The sequence below is a fragment of the Vanellus vanellus genome (genome assembly GCF_965231255.1).
Source record: "Vanellus vanellus genome assembly, chromosome: 2".
Lineage (NCBI taxonomy): Eukaryota > Metazoa > Chordata > Aves > Charadriiformes > Charadriidae > Vanellus > Vanellus vanellus.
In genome coordinates, this window is record NC_138906.1 from 47,035,811 (window position 1) to 47,058,966 (window position 23,156).

The 23,156-nt window shown below is 37.0% G+C and overlaps 1 protein-coding gene across 1 annotated transcript in view; it reads right to left on the minus strand.

Moving 5' to 3' along the window:
* Nucleotides 1–5,215: 5,215 nt before the first annotated feature.
* Nucleotides 5,216–23,156, minus strand: part of TOPAZ1 (testis and ovary specific TOPAZ 1) — a gene marked incomplete at both ends in the record, with an annotated part of 41,640 nt that continues 23,699 nt past the window's right edge. Inside the window, 12 exons of the mRNA XM_082499480.1 lie at nucleotides 5,216–5,429; nucleotides 6,747–6,930; nucleotides 8,030–8,233; nucleotides 9,319–9,483; nucleotides 10,345–10,510; nucleotides 14,698–14,798; nucleotides 16,368–16,542; nucleotides 17,565–17,631; nucleotides 19,090–19,205; nucleotides 19,490–19,582; nucleotides 19,810–19,961; nucleotides 20,930–20,993. Of these exons, the coding sequence (XP_082355606.1) occupies nucleotides 5,216–5,429; nucleotides 6,747–6,930; nucleotides 8,030–8,233; nucleotides 9,319–9,483; nucleotides 10,345–10,510; nucleotides 14,698–14,798; nucleotides 16,368–16,542; nucleotides 17,565–17,631; nucleotides 19,090–19,205; nucleotides 19,490–19,582; nucleotides 19,810–19,961; nucleotides 20,930–20,993 (1,701 nt within the window). The remainder of the gene's footprint in view (nucleotides 5,430–6,746; nucleotides 6,931–8,029; nucleotides 8,234–9,318; nucleotides 9,484–10,344; nucleotides 10,511–14,697; nucleotides 14,799–16,367; nucleotides 16,543–17,564; nucleotides 17,632–19,089; nucleotides 19,206–19,489; nucleotides 19,583–19,809; nucleotides 19,962–20,929; nucleotides 20,994–23,156) is intronic.

Genomic DNA, 23,156 nt, shown 5'->3' on the forward strand with positions numbered 1-23,156 from the left:
GGCCCTTTCTCCAAGGCCTGTGCCGCCAGATGGAGGGAGGCGGCCCCTCTTCGACCCAGTGGCCTTTGCTGCTCAGAGTAGAGCGCGTCCGCGGCCGTTACTCGGGGACACGGGAAGGGAAGTCCCTGACAGGGCAAATGGCTGCTCCTTTGCAAAGAGGGAAAGGGGTTATCCACGTACCCACATGCGCTTGGCCTTTTCTTTGTTCTGCATAACGAAGATGCCAAATGGGGCAAAGAACCCACCAAGAGCGCTGCGCTCCCCAGGGGAAAAGCAAAAGCTTATTTTCCTGCAATTACTAGTGCTCAACGTATACATACATTTATACGTCTGTTCTTTGCCCAAGGTAGTTGGTGCCAAGAAGCACCTGATGTGGAGACCTGCAACTCTGAGCAAAGATGTCTCTTGCTGACGAGTTTCAGAACAAAGGGAGATTAACTGTTAGGGATTGGAGTTATTTGCATACCGTCTATTGCATTTCCAGGCAAAAAAGGTTAAAAAGAGGACTGACGAGGTTTAGGAACTATCTGTAGTTCAGTGAAGCTTTAAATCAAGTTAACACTCTCGCAGCCCCTGGGGGATTTGCATGATTTCCATAATGTGCAGCATGTTTTTTGCCTCCCGATAGAAGCCATCAGTTATGTAAGCAAATTGGTTGCATAATTATGCAGATGGGAAAATAAATTTAATTGATTCAACAGAAAAGTGTACTGTTCATTCCACCCGGGATTTCCTTTAACTCAGCGAGGAATAAAATAAACCGGGAGTGGTAATCAGCGGGTGACACTGCCAGATACCGGCTCCATTGCATAGGGCACCCCTTTTCAAACAGAGCCAGAGGAACCCCTCCCCCTCGAGCACAGGAATTAATTTCTCCCTTTTCACCAAAGGCCTCAATGCTTACTGCTTCTATGGGAGCCGTATTGTGGCTTTATCTGGTCTCCTTATTCCCTATCAGTTCCCAGGACACATCCCACTGGCTCAGCAAGAGCGCCACAGACATTTCAGAATGGAAAGCTTGTTTTATACCAGATAAAATTAACATCTGAAGAAGTTTGTATTTTGACTACCTCTTGTTCCCTACCAGGAGAATTTTAAGCATCATGATAAAGGTGCTACAAGCAGCAACTGAGCCATTTTTTCCTCACTCCTTTGTTTCTGTTCTGGTCCTCGGTCTAAAAGTGGCATCAGTTCCTCCAGTCTCATCACACGCAATGGCAACAGAAGCTCTGAGGCCAATAATGTCAGCTTTAATTTTTGATACTGCTCATCATACTAGTCATTTCAGAAAAGAGTTATGCAGAAGGTGTTAAGACTGAAAAATGTAGACCTGGGATTTGCCACCCCTCCATCTCCCCCTTCCCCCCCCGGGAAAGATGCAAGATGCATCTGGAGAATGTGAAAGGACAAAAATGCGAACTAGTAATTGCTCTTAATGCGGTTGTATTTTACTAAGCTAAGGAGCATGGCATTAAGATTTTGGTAATTAAAAGTTTGATTACTACACCGGGGACATTTAATTTTACTATTTCTCCTCATATGAAACTCTCACTGACATTCATTTAGAATTCTTCAGCTAATTGAGCACAGCTCATAGGCCTCGCTGTAGCCTCCCCTCAAGTCTGTAGTTAGAACTGGAAGCTGGCCATGTCCACAGCTGGGAGTTTCAGCCCAATTTATTCATGAGCAGTTGCTACGTTATGTGCTATGGCATGGTGAAAAACTGCGTAGTCTGACTGATTTCACACATTCTTAACCTCCTCCTGCAGTGTATCATACTCTAAATCCTCGTAGCAGTTTTGAGATCCTAAACTCTCCACGTCTACTTTGCCATTTGCCTATTCTCATGCATACCTGAGAATATTAATTACGGGGATCTGAACAGAATTAAATAGTTTAATGACAATACTGACTCACATATTTTGGATACTTCGTATAAAGAATAAAAAAAAGTTTATTAACATCTTAACAACTCTTCCAAAATGATCCCCCCCAATTGTTCTTTATAAAACATCGTAAAACTATCCAGCTTCTCACCTCTGTCCCCGGATGTGGGGAAACTCTCAAAACTATCAGTGCTTTGAAATAAAACGGTGGTAAGTCTGCCAAACAACATTATTCTGTTTTAGTTATAAGAAACTGTCCATACCTAACACAAGTAATCTTTCTAAGAGCAGATCTTTTAATCAGTGAAAACTGAAGAAAGATTTTTAGAAAGGGAATTTCTCATGCATCTAACAACATACTGAAGGAGCACAGCGTTGTCTAGACCTAGCTACTGAGTGCAGCACAGGAAAGGTTTTTTGCACATTCTTCTGTCTCTTCTCTGCAAACAGGTAAACATACATTTTATTTCCCATATGAAAAAAAAAAAATATCAAACAAGTTGCTTAATTTCAAACACATTTCATTCAGCTACTAAGAAACAGTAACTTATGCCTGGGGAGAAGCAAAAATACAGATATTATCGACCAAATGGCGGGCTCTGCAAAAATGCATTGTCTCTGTTATACTTAACTTTATTTTTTGGAACATTTTGTCATCTTTCCAGGCTTGTTTCCATTCCACATTGGAGTTTTGTCCTGTTTAGCACATGGAATTTGTGTCACCAAAATGGTACTGAGAATGGTGCTCAAGAAGCTTTTCTGGTGTTTTGATACACAATAAAATGACCAGATTTGTACAGTATTTCAAGTGGCCCCAGACAGTACAAAAATGTGAAATACAGGACTAACAGTAAAGTTGTTTAAATTGCTTACTGGTTTATCGTGGTGACAGGGAGAAACACTGACAGAAACACCAGATGCACCTGTTGTACCAAAACTTCTGAGCAATGATGCGGGGAGCTTGCTTTGCTTGTTAACATAAAACATGACTGAAATTGCATCCTATCAGCTGAAGATGATACTCAGGAGATGGAGCCAAAACATTGCACAAATTTTACACAGTTCCAAATTAAGCTAGAAGGTCAATGATTAACCTCTGTCTGAAAAATAAAGCAACATTTGGATTTTTTTTTCTGGGGATGATCTGAGTGAAAATTCAAGGTTGCATATAAATGGAAAAAGTAATGCTGTTTATAGAACATCCCAAGCTTTGAAGCCACACAGATTACTAAGAGAATTTTGTCCTTCTGCGTCTCTCAAACACAGCATTAGCCACATCTGGTACCGCTTACAGAAATGTGGGATTTAGCTGAGGTTCAGATAGCCTCTGTCTAATTCCAAGGAAGATTAAGCTACAAAGGATCTTACAAAAAGTAATTAGCAAAATGACTTAGTTTCTCACTGCCAGTTTTAGTTTGCTGACACCTTCTAAAATTGCTCTTGCCACTAATGCTGGAGTGGCTGGAAGAACATCAGTTTAGATCCCTCATCTGAAACCTGATCACTTCTTATCCAGTCTTGCAGCTACTGGGAAACAAAAGCAGCAGAATCCTACTGGATTTGACCAGGTGGATAGCCTTACAAATGGCAGAGCCATCTTGGTGAATACCAAGGGGTAGTTTGAACTTATGCCAACTTTTCTTCAAGAGAAATTTTGAGGTAAGAGGCTTTTAAAGAAATACCATCTGAACATTAGTACTGAATCTAGCATTTTTTAGAAGGAAAGCAGATGAGATGCCTACAGAAGAATGATACCCTGTGAAAACACAAGAGCCTCCATCCTTGCATTTTTCTGTGCAAGCGGCACAGGAGGAAGGCAGTGATCTTGGTGGCCATCGGATTCAATCCTCTCTCTTCCAGCAGCAACTCCCAGACAGATGGGATGAGCAGTGGTATTGAAAAGTGTCAGGACCTGACCTTGAAGAGGGTCAGGAATCTGACAACTGTCGATGAGATTAATGGCATGGACCTCAAGACTAGCGAGGAGTTTGGGGCAACTCCCCCAAACCAAAGAACACCGACACCCCTCCAAAACCCTCCACAACCATACAGCGCTATCATGATGGCTTTCATGATTCAGAAGCACGAAGGACACCTGCAAGAATGCTGCTGGAACTGGAGAGAGACTCATACTGCCCCAAAGGAGGGAAAGATTTTTCAAACATTGAGGGCTTATGTCACCATCTTGATCTCACTTATGATGGAATAGTCTTAAAAAAACCCATGAACTTCTATACCCAAGAAAGCAGAAATTTTCAGCACAAAAAGCTCTAAAAGTGATGGAGAGCAGGACCAAAAGAGCTGTATTATCAGCATGTTTGTGAAGGTTGGGAGCCCAGGCTCAGTATCAACTTTGACAGACGTCCCATTGATTTGCCATGAGAGCTTTTCGATATGAAATGCTTGGTCCTTCTTACTTAGGTTGCAGATCAGTAGATGAAGCATGACTTAAGCAAATTCATACTCCAAATCTGATTCAGGATTTGCAGGTGGAAAAAGGAAGAATTCCTGATAACCAGAAATGCTAGAAACAGCTTGCTAGAAGCTTCTGTCTCGTCTTGCAGTTGGCAGAAACTAAAAAATTGGCAAAATCACTGCCCTCTAAGAGCACAATCAAGGGACAAAGCGAGTTTTCCTTTTCAGTGGAAGTATTCATATATACAAATGTGAAGCCACATACAAGTTATTATCAAGACACAACTAAACCTTCAGCTGTGAGCAACTTGTGTAAACTCTCAGTTCTGTGAAGGAAGGTACCCTAAGTCAGGCATGTCTCAAGTGATCTTGAAGTTATTTTATTCTCAGTGCTTTTTACTGGGTTTTGGGAGTAAGGAAATTAAGATCTAAGGGGCGCACAGATGGGACAATATCTTCACAAGATACTGCGAGGAAGACAAAAAGGAAACATATTACTTCTACAGACTATGAAGCAATGTGGAAAATGTAATCAAGAACATTAGATATACTCAATCAATGCACTTACATACTATCACCTGCTGGGAGAAGAGTAACAGTGCTAGATTCCCCGTAAAAAAGGAGAATGTAAGTTCTGAGGCTGCAGTTTCCTCATTATCTAATCATGCCATTACAAAACATCTATGTAAGTCAATGTGACAGTCTATATAGTTAGGGCAAAAATTAATATTTCTGTGCTACTATCTGCATTATCATCAGTGTAAGTATTTAAAAACACAACTTGAGCTTGAAGCCTTGCTGTAAATCAGTAAGGCACAGTCTGAACCCAGTGGGAACTGCCTTTATTCATTTGTATTATTTTTAACAATGATTGCCTTAACAATTACAAACCAAATGTCTTTACTATTTAATGACTACTGAAACAGCCAGACCTTCCCAGCCCATTTCATATTCTCCTGAAGCCATTTTACAGCAGATGTAAGCTCCAAGCTGTAAACTTCTTCCATATTAACGTTCATTGTCATATGCTTAAGAAAAAGCTTCGGATCAGATATGCGAGCAGCCATGATCAGTCTCTCTACTGCCGCTTGGTAGTCACTGTTATTGTGAACTGTCTGATCTTCATATCTGTAAGTGAATTTTCACAAATGCAAAATTAGGTACCATACAGACCCTGTGTCACTTGCCTGATGCTTTATACTGGCAACAAAATTACAAAAACATTAAAATAATGTCTTGTGTTCACTTAACTTACAATGCATTATGTTAATTTCTTGAAAAATTTTAGCTGATTATTCTGAAGAATTAAAAGTTAGAAAATCTGTATTTTTAACATATTTTATGGTAATGAACAGTAATAGGATTTAATGCCAGTGCAAAGTAGGTCTGCAATATTCACAGCACATTTCATGAAGAAATGTTCCACTCTGGGCTGGAAAATTCAGTAAAGAAACTTAAACCATTTTATGAACTGGGTATAGCAAGAATTCATGTACATGCTTGAATCCAAAAAGATTGCTCATTTTTGGCATGTAATCACTTTTGGAATAAGGATGGGCCTCAGTGACATACCTACGTTTTTGTAAGAGCAGAATTTACTCTTTAAGCAAACAAGTAGAGGTACAATACCATACACATGAAAACAAGAGATAAAAAACTTGTCATTTATCAAAAGACAAGAGATGTATTCCTTGGGAAGGGTAGAGGGGAAGCAAGACAGAGGACTCAAGTTTGAGATGCCCCTGTTCATCCTTCTTAACAAATGTAGCTTTTCTATGCAGTTTCACATTTTGATGCTGAGCCAGTCAATCTTGGAGAAAATGGGGTCTTGAAAAATGAATTATAGGTATAAACTAGTGATAGTGGTTGGAGGTTTATGGACAAAAGAAAAGAGCAAACCCCCACATTTTTATCTCAAGGTATTATGTCTCACAGAAAGGGGGAAAAATCTAGCAAATTTAATACTGAGATATCCCCTATAAAGAGTATTAAGTAAAATGGCTTCATGCGCTTTCCAAAAAACAGCTAAGAAACGTTAGAGTTGCTTTTTGAAAGGAGTGACATTTTGACTGTGACCTTCTACTCCACTGCTTAAGCACAACACAAGAATCGATACACCAAGACATCAAGCTATCCTGTCTGTGAAAATAAGGTACTGCTTGATATTCTAGTGTATCAGTAGACACATCCAGTTAGAGAACACAGGCCAGTATCACTCTGGAACAATTACTTTTCTGCTATACACATGTAAAAAAAAAAACCCACAAACAAACAACACCACCCCCCCCCAACATTTACTGTTGTATAACCCGTTTAGAAACAGGGATTAAAAGCAAGTTTAAAAACAAACATTCTCTTTCCCAGCCAATGGAAAATAAGATCTCTCATTAATTACATGATCACACGGATAAATACAATCAAAATGGTATGTAACTGATAACAAACCTTTTCAGTATTATTTGAAGAGTCTTACTAGTAGCCATTGGACTTTGAATATCACTGGCATTTGAAACAAGAAATATTTCAATGGCCAACAGCATCTCAACCTCAGACAGGTAAGACGGAATTGTCAAAAGTTTGTGATGTAAATTTCCCTGCAGTGGTGGGTAGCAACCCAATGCTAAAGCACCTGAGAGTAAATGCAGAAACATAAGGGATTAGGATTACTGATACTGAACGTAGTTCTGTTTTCTTCGGTATGTGGCTAAGAATGTGGACACCTCCTGCCCTCCCCAACTTTTAATGGATTTTATTATTTCACTTGTGAAATGGCCTGATTTGAAAACACAGCAATCACTATTCACTCATAATATTCACTGCTGTAAAACGTTAATTTTATCAATGAATATTATCAGAGATTATTAAATAGCTCTGTCAGAAATCGAGGGATTTCAAATGTGTAATAATGCAAGTACAATTTAGGACAGGTCAGACTGAAGCATTATTAGCTATGATCACAGTGAGAGGACACTTGAACAGCGTCTCCCCCTTGGCTCCCTTGTCCTCAGCCAAGTGATCCCAGAGACCCAACCTATACAACATTCCAGGAGAAAAAAAAAATCGAGGAAAAAAAAAAAAGAGGTGAGGAAAAACAATCATTTCAATGTTAACAAAGCCAAGTATCCATCCTTGGAGGGATGGACTCCTTAAGCAGCTTGCTAACTGCCACAATTCTACAGCAAATAACCTGACAATATGGAGAGATAGGTGGACTCTATGAGAGTGCACATCCAATATTATCTTAGCTCAGAAGTGGGGAGCTGAAAACAATCACAGACTGTTAGCTTTTAGTTGAAAGGAGTCTTCTTTTGGTTAGAATAAACTTCTTAGCCAAAACTCTCAAATCTTAAATCTTAATACTTTTACCACCACAGTTCTAAACAGAAGTATAAAGAAATCTAATTTGCCTCCATAAAAAAGTGAAGATGATGCACTGTTTAACCATTTCAGGGTTCACATTGTTGAAATTCTGAAACTGAACGTAAAAAATTAATTTTATCATTACATCTATTTCATGCCAGGTAGTATGCACTGATTCGTATTTTCAACTGTCACTATTTCCCAATAAACATTTTGGTTACAAATAAATTCCTGATAGTGACACAGAAAGTACCATTTTCTTTTTACAAAATATACATTTACCCATTTCTCCCCAACACAGTGAGTTGTTTTGAGTGTATGTTATCTAAAGAACATAAGGGAAGGATATTGTTTAAGAAGTAACTTACTTTTGTAATAGGTCCTAGCTTTAGACCACAAAGAACTTCTTCCCAAAGCTGTGATTAAGCCTCTAAGTAGAAAAAAATCAATTGCTATGTTTTTTGAAAGCATGAAGTCTACTGCAGAAGATGAGACCCCAAGGTTCTTGCTCTCAAAACAGGCATTTATCAGCTTGTTAAAAAGGCAGCTGTACTGAGAAACATCTACAGTATCTGAAATGAAATGAAGAATATTAACTACTGAACTAAATCAAATGCAAGTCTAATTGAAGAATCGCTTCTCAATCAGTACCTAAAATCAGGACTCGTGCTTCTAACAGCAAAATGGAACAAGGTTGGGATCACTTATAATAATGCTTTATTCATCAAAAGTCTTTTCATATAGTTAGTTCATTCACATTGTGAATGAGAAGTATTAAGGACCAATAATTTGCTGCCAAACCCAATAGGATCAGATAAAAATATATTCACTTGTCCAAGTCTATAAATACAATCTTCACTTGATGTCTCAGACTTAAAATTTGCACCAATAAAATTCACCTTGGTGCTTCAAGTTGTGCTTCTACTCTTACTCTCTGAACTGTCCACTTCCACTCAACTGTCCCCTTCTTGGCAGGACCGAGCAGCCTTTATCCACCTCATGCCTCAAAGGACTAGATCCTTTTAGGATTCTCTAAGTAGATGGTCTTACAACTAAGCTCTCCTAACATACCTGAAAGCAAACACTGGCAATAGGACTGAGACCTACCTACGCACAGCAATCAGCTGAGGTTTCTTCAGTGGAGCCTAGGTAACTACGCACCTCATCTTGAAGTACACATTGAAAATTTGTCAAATAAATTAAGCCCAAAAGAGCACTTGGTTCTTAACGTGGTATGTAAAAGAAGCCTAGGTTAGCTAGCTCAGTTATAGAAAAAAGCAATGCATTCATCTGAAGTGAAGATAAAATGAATCGCCCCAATGATATCCCTATTTTATCTTATTGTATAGACTGTTTATGATCCTTAAAAATTTCGTGGGTCTTTCCTGTTGCCCTGTGTAACAGAGCCAATTGTAAAAAGAGGACACATGTATAAACTGTGTGTATGCATGTACATGCATGTGTGCATGTGCGGCAACAGCTGCAGACTACAATACATATTTTAACTGACCCTACACTCTTTGGGAAAAAAAAATGGGCTTGTCTAAGACCATCTTAATTCTTCAACAAATTTTAGCAGGAAAAGAACCAAAAAGAATAGTACAGAATCATCCATTACATTTTTAGCTCTTAGCACAGTACCTTTTTCTTTACTTACCAGAATGATTTTGAAAACCTGGTAAGTTCTGTAGGACTTCAAATGCCTGCCTGTATAAACTCTTCCCCAAGTATTTGTCCACTAGTGTAAATAACAGATTATGTCGACTGAGGATGTCCATTTTATCACAGGGCCACAATGGTGCATTTGTGGTCCACTCTGACTCTGCGGCAAACAACAGTGCAGTGTTATTGCTATGAACTGAAACTGCTGGACGCTGAGACTTTTGGCCGTTAAGAATATACTGTAAACTGTAGCAGAAAACAAATCTCAGAATTTCACAGAAAATGCAATTCTAATTACTAACAATTCGTTCCTTATCACCAATACTTCTCAGATGTATTTTCTGAACTTTTATATTGCAAATAACCCCTTTTATTAAATATCATGGTAGTAAATGGACTGTCAGTGGCATATATAAATATACGTGTGTATATAAATACATATATCTCTATGTACATATATAAAATTGAATTGCAAATTTTAGATCCTCAATATTACTTTATAGAATACCTTCTATTCTTGTTAATATTTCTGAATTTCTTCTTTTCAGCAGATTAGAATTCCCAAAAGCCAGTAATTATGTGTTATTTAATTGCAGAAATATGGTCCTATTCTAAAGCTATTTTACTAAATGTGGGTACTGTGAGGGGTAAAGAAACTATGCATTGACCCAAGCCTGAAATTTTTTTGACACTGAATGTCACCTGGCCCAGTACATGGGGCAGAGTCACTTTCTAAGCTGCACCCCTCCCTTATTATGGTAGGCTTTTGCATAGAATGGTGTTGATGGCAGACTACTGTGAACACTTTTCTGGAAAATAATTGGTATTGGTCATAATATTTCTTATACATATCAAGAAGAGTACTAAACAGTAAGATGGATCACATTTTATTTTTGTTGTTAAAAAGTGTTCTTAACTTTATTTAATAACATTGACCAGCTTGTAACTTTTATCTGAAATCTGTCATAGAAAGGGACTGTTCAAATTTAAACAAAACCTCAGTTTTTTATGACAAGCTTACCTCTCAATACCCATATGGCTCCATCCAAGCTTCCGGTTTTAAGAAAAATTTCTGCAGCTTTATTAACAATTTGACATCTTGATGCTAACCTCTCTGCACCTATAAGTCCTTTCAAGACTGTAAAATTTATCTGTATCTCATGCAATTTGTCCAAAACCTTCTTTCCCTAGCATAAGAGGGAGAAGGGAAAGGGGGAAGGTCAGAGAAGGGAATGGTATCAGTGAACACAGAATATATTTACACAAAATACATCAGATTTAATTTGGTGATACAGATGTATAGGCATCAGTTTAGATATCCAAACTGAGTTGGGGAAAAAAAATGTAAAATTTCTAATAAATAGTAAGGTTTTTTTTGACTGTGTAGGCAAAAAACCCCCACCAACCCATTGGTGAACAGTTCCCAGTACACTATTCCCTATTACATTATTTCTACTACATAATGTTCCTATACAGTATTTTTAATATACTTTGTAATTAATTTGTATTTGCTTACTTTAGTATATTAATATTTTTATTCTTTTGTTTCCATTCAGTATTACACAACCTATAAAATTCTAAAAAGATTATACAGAGAGTTTTCATTTTGCAGCAGAGGCATAATTGTTAAACTGAAATAATTACTCCAGCATAAGCCAAAGAAAACACTGATAGTTGTATCCAGCAGGACAATAAACTGGAAAAAGTTGGACCTATCTGGCCAACAGTATAACAACCAACAACTTTATCATCCTATTCCAGGTTGATACTTAGACTGGTTTCCAACAGAAGCTTTCTCTTAACAACTTTTTGGTTGCCCTTTTCAGTCAAAGATGGAAAAAAGGTAGCAGTCTCAAATATAATTAAGATCTGACCAACATAAAAAAAGATGATGATCAGGTCAAGGTGGGATATCAAATTAACATCCTCAGCAAGGCAAGAACAGGCCGGATTCAGCACTTGTCCTGTCTGGCTGCACCTTGCTGGTCAAGCAACATGAACCAAACTCCAAACTAGACATGTTTCAGCTCTTCCTTAGTGGGTATACATCAATGAGGAGATGGCTTATTAAAAATCGTGGTCATGTGCGTGCATGCATTGTGGTGGTGGAATGAGGACTCTGGAGGTAGAGGGAAAGGTAGGTTTAGGGCAACAGAGAAGTTGACAGAAAATGAAACTTATTACGAAGCTAATTTTTTTGAAAATGCTTTATGCATATGCACACACATAGTGTGGACTGCCGTATGCTCAAAACTGGAGACTTTTGAAGGCCTACAGGTATTTGCAATGGTTTATCTCAGCATAACCCATAAAAGAATACTAACTACATCATTGCAGTTAACATTTAAGGTGTAAAGAACCCATTCAACTGTAGCTGTATGTGGTTGAAGGGAAAAAACATATATGAGACAGATTCAGGTGAAACTTTGACAGCAAAACAGAAACTTGAAATCTATGCGCAAACCAGAGACAAAATGCATCTATTCCATCCTTCTAGCAAAAAGAAGGGCCCCTAAGAAGTGGGTCTTTATAGAAAGATGAAAAGCATGCAGCTATGAGTACGAATGATCTATAAATGAAGGGCATCCAATTAAAATGCAATTGTGGAATGAGATCCTTAATTGTATACAAGAACCTCTGACCAAGCCTCTGAAGTAATAAAAAGTTGGGTAAAAATAAACCACAGCAAAGTCCTTCAAGACAGGAAATAGTTGAAATAGGAATTGGATGAAATAGTTGCCAAGGGAGCATTAATGTTGCAGGATTCTCTACAAGTAAATATCCAAAAAGTAGTCTAGTGTTGCTTTAAGAGCTGTCTCCCTGGAAGACCTATTCACGTTTCAAATCTACATGTTTTTTTGAAGTATATCTGCTTTATGAACTTTCCTTAGCTCTTACAAAGAATACTCTTTTCAGGACCAAGGAGCACACACGTTTTACCCCTGAGAGCCACCAAGCATCAAAGCTATGTGATAAAGCAGTTTGATATTCATGAAGGGAAAGTGATCTGAAAAGCACATCTAGAGCTTTAGGCAGTCCAACATATTCATAAAATGGCATAGGGCATGTCCTAAAGCCAAAATTACTTTGGGCATAGCGGGAAGAACAAATCAATCGCTATCTTATTTTCTGGACCACTTTTTGGAAGAAACAAGATAAGGGATCAAGCAGATACTAGCCTATAACCACAGGATTAGGGACTTATCCGATATGTACAATGGAGTGAAACTGGTTGGAGGGAGGTAGGAATGACCATTCTAGTTCATCCCTGCAGCAGAGATCAATTTGGTACCTGCCAGTTCTGGTAAAAATCATTCAGAGCACAGACTTGTTCACACTCCCGTATGGTGAACACAGATTGTCTGCAAGGCTATTTGAGGTGGGCAGTCTGTTGAGATGTGAGTTTGATACCTAACACAACATTCTCAAAGAAGCAACGACCTATTGCTTTAGACATGAAAAAAATCACAGTATCTTAAGAACTGTCCACTTTTAGTAACTCCTGTTATACAAAAGAAACACTACAGATGCTTTTGACACCTTGCACCTCTGAAATTACGATATGAAGATGAACTTGCTTGAAATATCAGAGGTCCTGCAACCCAAATATCAGGATCTCCCTTAAGATGGATCTGGAAAACAGCTAAAATGTATGAAGGCATTTCCCTACAAACACTGAATATATGCAGTCTCTGCTGAAGAGGACAGCCAAAACCCAAGCCAAATTAAGCTCTTTGATGGGCATGTGAACACTGACCACTCCTCAATGCCAAAAATTTAGACTACCTCTTCTATAGCCAGGAATATCTTAACTATTCTAACTGCTGAGTTTTGTGGAACAGAAATGCTTAAAGTTCTCGTGCAGTACTACAAAAGTGCTAATGCAAAGACCCTCTCTCCTTCCTTTTACTCCTAAACAGTACCACATTGTGCTGCAGCTTGATAGGGACCTGCTAAAGACCATTCAATTCAACAAGCTGATGCTGCAAAATTAATGATTCATCCAAATAGGTGTATTGCCTCTAGACTAAGCACCTCTATCAGATATCTCCTGGGACTTGGGCTGACCCTGGAAACAGATTGAGCAGTGCACAGGTTGTACACAACAGAATTCCTGAAGGTCAACCCCTAGAGACATTTTAATTCGTTGATGCAAACTAGAAAGGGTTCCTTGATGATAAGTCACAAAAAAAAACCCAACAAAACCAACCCCAAGAGACAGAAGGGGACAAGGAGAGTGTTTGCTTTTTTTGCCATAAAAATACATGCTGGAAATCATCTTGTATAGGACGAGGAACATCCCAGTACAGCACAACTATTAGCTGAAAGAATCAGGCCCATTGACACAAGGTAAGTTCAGAATACGATCACTGACCAAAATACACTCCAAAATCATTGGTGGTTTATATTATTTCTTATGTTGTCACTGGTCACATTGCATTGTACAGGAGATCCAGCTTAGTATACCCTGCTTCCTTCCAGGAAGAAAAAGATGAATTTAACACTGAAACAGATGTTGGTGCAGTGAACTTATGATTAGTACTGCATGAGGCCTAAGCAGTGTAAAATATCCAGTGAAAGGTATAGTCTCTTAACCCATTAAGAGACGTTTAGATGTGGTGTTGGGGGATATGGTGTAGGGGAGAACTTTGTAGAGTAGGGTAGATGGTTGGACTCGATGATCCCAAGGGTCTCTTCCAACCTAGAAAATTCTATGATTCTATGAACCCTGGCCCTTTGTGATATTTGTCAGCAAAGAAAGGATTATAAAGGGTATTTCTTTGTGAGGTCTATGTCTTTCCAAGATTCACAGAACTTAGAACTATATTAAACGGAAGAAAAACACTTCTAGGGACGTTCCGGGGAATGAGCAGTTCACCAAGTGCAGTAGCAGTCTTGCTATGCTTCTCTTCTGTCTCCCTGGCCTTATCCATTCCATTTGAGGTCAGGTTCAGAAGCATCAGTGCAGGTAATGGCCCACTCAAACTTCTGTAAATATTGTTTGAGTTGGGAGGTCTCAGAATACAGCAGTATTGCCAGATGGAATAAAGTGATATTTCTGGGAAACAATTCCATCAGCACCTCACCCCAGAATTTCAGGAAGACCTGTTTCCTAATTCAGATACCGCCTTAGCTCAGAAAAGTTGAAAGTTGAACCCGAACGGTCAAGTTTCTAGGTTGCAAGACAAAGTTATGATGGGCTCCACAGAAGACTACTATGGACAATTAAGACTACTGGATGATTAAGAAGTACTAGGATGGTTGGGAGGCAGGTGGCACATCCAGCCATTCAACTTGAGAAACACAGTTTAATATCTAGAAAAGAAATGACTCATTCTTTTTCTTCCAGTCAGGTTCCTATAGTCCAGTATACCTTTATCCAGTGCAGTACTTTGTGATAAGAATACATTACACTTATCCCAATCCTTCCAATGAAAATTCTGTCTGCTTCATTATGTTGTGAATTTTTTATTACTGGAAAGAAAAAAAAAGTATTTTTTATTTTACATGTAAATGCATTTTAAAAGAAATTACACTCTTGAAAAACATGTTCATTATGAAAATATTAAATATACTTTCTGAAATATTTGCCATTGAAAGTAGTAACTTCTTAAGTCTTAACACCAGAAGTAGGTTAAGTAACTGCAGTTTATTCAGACACTATTTCATAGTAGTCTAATTCATCCATAGGATGCTTGGACATGTAATGATTTAATTTAGTAACATCATTATTTGTAAAGTAAGCTTTGCATTTTCTGTCACCATGAAGAAATGTTGGCAATTACCGATCTGAGTAATTACAAGTTTTTCCAACCATATTATACAACCCCTTGGGAAGCACTGTTGGATTCTAGAGTAGTGGTCTCCAAAGTGGGGTGTGAGCACAACAATTCATTCAGGTGTGGGAAGAAAATATTTTTTTGTACCATTAAAAAATAAAAATAAATAAATTAAAATATTTAAAAAGTAGTTTTTACTTCATCTTTATCTCATCTTTTAAATTCCTATTACTGTGTATGTTGTATGTTTCATAATGTACTTAATATTTAGTGCAGCAGTACATGTATATAAATTACAAATAAATAAATAAATAAATAAACTGGGGGTGAATGCTCAAAAATTTTTTACTGATAGAACTGCCTATAAGTGCAAACACCACTGCTCTAGGGAATACAGACTAAGTTCCAAGCCCCACCAAATTCCTCCATCTGTGTCACATCTGGAAGCTGTGATAGCTGTTTTATAATATGAAAGTCTGTGGTCAGTAAGCTCATGTCACATATCTTGAATAAATATTCATCACGTTTTAGTAGTTAATACAGGTTGAAAAAGATCTGAGTCATCCATTATAAAACGCTTTAATATCCCACTGACACTTCACTGTGTGTCAGTCCCCTGCAAACTTATTAGGAAGAATGATACAGGTATGTAAATGAAGGGGCAAAGGGAAGAAAGGGGTAAGAAAACCTGCCAGAACTATTAACAAAAGTAGAAGGTGTTTTGTGGGCCCAGCCCTTGCAGAAATTCTTGGTTCTTTAGAGAGTGAAATAATTCTGGAAGTCCAAATTACAAAAAAAAAAAAAAGTACAAATTATATACATGATGTAACCCTGTTCAATGTGTTTTGAAATACACAAATACATATAGCTGTATTTACAGCTCTAAAGTTTATTTATGCTATTAAGAGTGTGACACTTCACACTACAATACTTAATGTGTTTGCCTTTGTCCTGAGAATAGGACATTCTTATTAAAACCCATCGGTTTTGGTTTCTCTCTTGATTTCACAAAGCTCAAATGTTCTTCTTTCAGAACTTCCTTTGACAGTAAGCGTAAGCACTGTGGATTTTACTTCCGCTAGAAAATGGCTTCTATTGAGCATTTTAGCTGATTGTATTTGCACCTCAAGAAATTTTGAATATTGTAACATGTAAAATGAACTAATTTTCAGAAAACAGTGTACGAATTTGGTTTTTCGACTCTTTTAAAAACTCTACAAAGAACAGGGATGAACGAAATGGATTTACTGCATCTTATTTTTACCTGCATCAGCAAAATCACAAAAAGGAACTCCTGGTCTGTCTGTCTCAGAATCTCTAGTTAGTGTTTCAGCAATACATAAAGACAATTTTTGAAGATCATGAAAATGTTCACATCCAGTTCTTGCATTAACATACAAAGCTCCCAGCTTGGTCCAATCACTTTTTTCCTTGCAATGCTGTGAAAAAGGCAAGGGATAAATATAAGCGAACTTGCTTCCAGAACACCAAACAGAAAATGTATTGAAATTCGAGAGATGCAACTGGGATAGACTTAAAGCAGAAAAAAGACACAGATGAAATGCTACTGCCAAGAACTCCATGTTCAGTATAGCACAGTTACATGTTGCCTAACTTGCATGGACTGCTAATCACTGTTGTCCCTCAAGAAATTAAAATCCTTTTTCCATTTATGTCACGACCCCAACTGGGGAAGCTTGTAACTTATTCATCTTATTTAAGTACTGGTATTCATCCAGTATTTTACTGTCTTTTTTTTTGTTCCTGTGATGCATGCCAAATTGATGGTCATTTTCTTATGAATTAGTCTTTTGCTTGCAAGATCACTTGATGACTTTGGTGTTAAAGGAGTAAAAAAATCAGTCCTGTTTTTTTCCCTTCTTAAATTTTGGTCTCAGGATCTGTGCAGTAAGTGTGATAACACATAAACTATATTATAACTGTGCATAATAAGTAATGTGCCCTTGAATGTGAAAGATGCAAGTGTCCAATTTCAGAATTTAATACTATTTCCTTATTCTTTAAAATACCTGCTTAGTGTTGCCAATTAAAGCCTCTGTGCCTTTTTATACTAGTTTTGAATTTTATCTGCTTATTTAATATATTAAATAATTTTTTGGTGAGGAATGATGTACAACTACCAATTACAAGCACAACAAATATAAGGTATAGGAAATAATTGCTTAAAATTACAAAATCTTTGAATTGGATGCAAAACCAAGATAAAAGCTACGAGTATGTGAATTACAATACTGACATCACAGAAAAACCAATACACTTTTCCTCTGCAAGTTAATCTTCCCAAACATGGCTTTGCATAAAAATATTTTATCATAATCTCAATATAGTTAACAGTAAAGCCCACTAATTTTAAATGATGTAGAGATTGCTATTTCTTGTAGGTTTAAGAGAAGTAATGGTTTAAGTATTCCAACAGGCTTGAAGAATGTGCATACTGTACCTGAATTTCAGCCACTGCCAAGTTGAAGTCAAAAAGCCAGTTCTTTTCAAAATGTCTTTCCTGAAATCTTCCAGAAGAAAAAAATATTAACACTTAATTTTAACACATCCTATTGAACTAAACTATGCACTAGCAGAAGGTGATCAACAAATTATCATATAGGAACTAAAAACTGATGTGATTTTTGATCCTATTTACTACATACTATGTAAACTGGACATTGAAAACAGACATTTACAATTGTGCCAAGGGAAGTCAGTACAAGTATTAAGCAAATAATTGAGCAGAACTATTTTCACAGAAAATATTCCCTTGTCTCAGTAGAAATGTAACTGAAAAGGTATGAATGAGACTTGCAATCCATTAAGTAAAATGCAGAACCGTATTGTATAAATTTCTGACATAAAGGTAAAAAAAAAAGTTAATTACATGAAAGAAAGTGCCACTTGGCTTCAAACACCTAGGAGCATAATACTTTATTCTGATGCTGCCACTGAAACAATGGATACATCTACACCCAGTGTGATGGTATCATGTAGATACATAATCTACACATAAATGAGCTAACACATGTAGTTCAAGTAGCACAGCTGCTCAGTCTTCATAGATTCAGACTGTTTCTCTGTTTGTGCTGGAAATACATACATACCGAGGCAACATGGAAGGGGTCATTCTTTTGTGAACCAGATTTCTGATCTGGAAAATGATAAATATTACCTCCAACATTTGTGGTAAGTTGCACTGGTAAAACACTGAGATCCATGGCTGAAAGGTACTCTATGGGAAAAGTATGAACAGCAGCAAATAATTTCTAGTGGTTTCACTTGAAACAGTGATGGCTTGTTTTCACACAGCAGATGCTGCATATTTGGTTTCCTCTAAGAATCAAACATTTCTCAACTTGTGTGTGCATGTATGATGCAGATGATACCAAAAAAAGCATCACAATCTTGTGCAAGAGATGGGGAGACATCAACAGTTTGGAACAGATTTGGGCTGTGATTTCACGTTTTGCCCAGCATCATCCAGCAGTACTTAAAAAATGACCCTCCTCACTAGTTGTGTTGGCACAAGTGTTTATGCAGTTGCACAGCAAACAAAACTAGAAAACTAATTCCGATTACAACTAATCCTCTTATTGCTTAGAAATGTTTTTTATTGCAGAAGTACTGCTTGCTTATGCAGGCCTAAATGACATTTTAAACCATGGTGTTTCTAATTGGACTACAGTTATATAATCTTGTAGCACAGCTGGGAAAAGATTGTATAATGATGATCAATACGGAAAAAACTAATCATAACTGCGGTCAGAATCTAAGTTTTGACTTAACAATCCTTGATATTTGAAGCACAGTCGATTGACAATACTTTGAAATACAATTAGGCATGATATGATAGTATTTTCATCCAAAACACTAAATATGCATTTTCTAATTGCCTTTTAAAGTTTTTATGTAAATTTGTAAAAATAGACCCTGAAGCAGGAACTAGATAGATATTATAAAATAGCTCTTTAAAGACATACCTGGATTTTATGTTCAAAACAATACTTATTTCCTGACTGGAAACCTGCAGTTGGTGAAGAAACTTAATAATACAGTCAAAATGTTCAAACTCAAGGAACATACCAGCATCAGTGAGCTGAAATATCAAACAGGGAAGAAAAAAGTAAGCATACAAAAAATTGTGATCGCTTACATATTTCCAGAAGCAAGTGGTGAACAACACTGGGAAAAACACATCACAATAAATCTCAGTCAAAAAATAAGGGCTAAGTGGAAACCTGTACCACAAACTCAGCAAGTCACAATATAACTTTTCAAAAATAATACTGAAATAGTATTAAAGTGGTATGTTTGAGTTTTAAAACAGGCAAGGTATTTCAGAAATTCCAACAAGTAGCAGTAGTACAATCAAACTCATACCTTACAAAAGGTACTGATTAACGTAGGCACAGCGTCTCTTCTATTCAAAGAAGCCACATGCTCAAAGACTTTCAGAAGAACATCTACAGCTGGCTAATTTAGACAGAAAAGCACAATCAGTTTTGCACCTCTGTTCAATTAGACAGATTAAGAGTTTTTATAATAGGAAGTTTTGAATTCCCGTTTTCCCCCCAAGATTTGAGTACCAGAGTAAAACCAAACTTACTAGTACAAATGGCATAGTACTCAAAAAAACTCAAAGAAAAAAAACTCAAAGAAACTATGATCAAAGATTTTAAAAATATTACAAGGTCACCTACCAGTGTATTGATTTGTACAGTTACATTCAATATCTGAAATACTTCTTGCAACAAACACTTCTCGAGCAAAGAAATTAGAAGATCATTCAGCACTTGAGAAGCAAAATCCACACCAGGAGTAACTTCTCTGTAATATTTCACAAATATTTGGACTGAAAAAGGAATTATATTAATTTCACTTGGGGTAACTGATGCTAACTATTTAGACAAGTTATTTCCTTAAATTTTAAATGCAGTGTAACAACCCTTAATTATCCAGAACATTATGGGACACGGATACAGAGAAAAATGGCTGAAAGGATTCAGTTTGAATACAGTGTTAACCTTACTAGACCCAGACTGACTATTCTGAAATATCTCATGTCATTGAGCTGAACACCACAAGCCCGATAGGTTTCAAGAAAGTTTAGTTAATCTGGTGCAGCACAAGAAAAATGCACAAAACCAGGTTAGATTTGGTAAGTTCATCAAGATAGTACAGCCTTTCCAGACATGAAGCTCTAGGAAGTGAAATGAAGCATTATCATGGTAGATGGTCTTACAACCTGTTCCAGTGCTAGCCTTGATAGACACGTACTATAGCCTGCTGGTACCCAGTGTTATCTGTATTACAATGCTCAGTATTTCAGCACAGGAACATTACTACACAGGGTGCAACTGGATCCCATGTTCGCACTGTGCTACACTCTAAAAAGCTCTCAAAAACTTAAGACTGCTCTTAAGTTAAGTCCAGAGCTCTTCCTAACTGAACTCAAAAGCTCAGATGGATCTGAATCAGTTGATTCAGACTGTTTGGTGCCTTAACAAAATTTTGGTTCTGTTTAACCTCCCCCCTGCCCCAGTTACTCGTTTCTACTCTCAAATCTAGTTCCATTCAGGCTAAGTTCATTTTCCGTGGAAGTAAGATTTATAACAACCTTCTGAGATAATTGCATATCTAAATACCCAGCTTCAATGGGAAACTGGAACATAAAAACTCATGGATTGGATTTATCCCTTTGAAATCAGAACTTCTTATTTACTGTTGAAGTAGCACCCATTTCTCTCCTGACAGCCTATTTAATTTGCTTTAAAGAAGATAAGTATGTAAAATACATCAAAAGCTACTACTGTATCATACCTGCACGTTTTAGAAGGCCTGACTCTTTGATACCAATGTATGTCCTAACTATTGACATGCAAATCTAGAAAAAGAGAAAAAAATCCATATTGAAATGTTACCTCAGTTTATGTCAACCAAAAAAACTATCCACAAACATGAGTTCTAGAAGGAAAAGAGCTTTTACATTGCTTCTATTTAATCCATACATACTGACAAATGCTAATTGGGACCGTAGGCAAAGGCACTGTGAAAAGGACAGCAAATCAAATATAAACATAATGTAGATGAAATGTTTGGGAAAGGAGCTGCTGGGACCAGAACTGCAGGCATGTGTGTGTATATACTCAAAGAAAACAAAAAAGAATTTGAAAACTGTTACTTCAGAATTAGTATAAATGTGGCAGACTGTAAACAAAGGGAAGTAAAACAGTGAAAGTGAGAACACAATAAATAAAAATTATAGGAATGTACCAACTAAGAAGTAAAAAAATCATCTAGAAATGAAATCGGTAGCACTGATTGTTGCAAAGAATCACTCATAAGGACATAGAAGAAAAAACTCAGAACTAACTCCATTTCACCCCAGACCCACTTGATTAAGAAAAAAATCCACACCTAGATATTTTAATATGTTATTTGGTATTGGAACATTCTTGTCTGACTATCTTAAGCTGTCAGCTTTGTGATACTTACACATTTTGCTCCATCTCTGCTGATGAAGGAATAAAGACTAGTGAGATTAAATCTTAGAATTCCAAGTTAGAAAAAAACCCACCCACCACTTCAGATACCCCTTCTCACTTCTGGAACATTTACTGTCTTTCTGCAAACAATGAAAATGGGTCATATTTAATACTATTTTGTGAAATAATGAAAGATCCAGAGACAGAAAATGCCCTAAATTAGCAGTCATATTATTACAGAATTGAGTCAAATTTATTTTTACATGCAACTTTAAAATTAGATGGGATCCACTCATGAATTTTGTTATACAGCAAATGAATTATCATCAAAGCAGAAGACACTGGCTTGTGGCCAAGACATCTTTCTTTTTTTAAAACCATTAACCTGTTCAGATCATCAGGTCAAAGAACACAAAAAATGTACATGTAAGTATGCTGAATATAAATAAATCTTATTGGTTTTATTTTGAAACAGTGTGATAATGTTGTTTAACTATAGTCTAAGACAGACCTTTCAGAAAATCATGTAGAATCTTTGATCATTAATATACATGCAGTGTCACTCGGCAAAGCATTAATTCATATAATCCAAATCTACAATCCCAGGTGGCTGAGGGCAGTTCCAAAACAAACTTTAGCACATGCTTACAGTATGTAAATGAGTTTGCTTTCTTTTGGAATGTGTTTTCCTCCTTCTTTGGACTGACTCCCAAAAAAAGGCAAGATTGCATCTGGAGTGCTGACTGTTCCAAGTATTAGTGAAATTGCTTGGAAAATCCAGTTGTAGTAGTATTTAATCATGGGACATTACATTACTTTCATAGAAGAAATTAAATGTGTTATTCATTTACAGCTTCTAGGAGGCTTCAACTGATTGAGTTGTTTGATTGAGTTGTTTCAATTTTAAAAGGTGTAACTGAACCTACAGACCATGTAAAAACATGAGAATCTCTAAATTCTGAGTTAACCATAATAGATTTTGAATAAAGGTACATGAAAGAGACAATTCCCATTTTCAAAAGGTAGCATAGATCACACTATTCTGTCACCTATTAATTGATTCCACAACTCATTTAACATGAAAATTTAATAAAAATCATAACAAAGGGCTGTGTATCTTATACAAACAACCAACTGCCCAGTAAAACACAGTTCTACTACAGTAACACAGAGGTGCTTAAATCAGAAGAACAAACACCAGAATTTATGAAATCCTTCAGCATCTCCCAGTCAGTGTGCACTCTGGTGTTTAAGAAGGGAGAAAACCCCAGACTGCAGCCTTTTGCTCAGTGAGATCAAAACCAGGACCCTTTTTTACAAGAGCCTGTTTATGAACCCCGTGGCATCCTTGAATGTTTATGAATCCCATGGCCATCCATATTAAATGTTGTTGAGACTGACCAACAGGTTCAAAAATTATTTAAAGGCAGTTAAAGACAGTAATAAAAGAACAGTGCAACTTTAAGTCTCATTTCTTTAGGAAGCCAGATTAAAAAAAAACCAAAACACAAAACCACAACAGAAGCATACACCCAAGGCACTGAAGTTGCAAGATGACATTA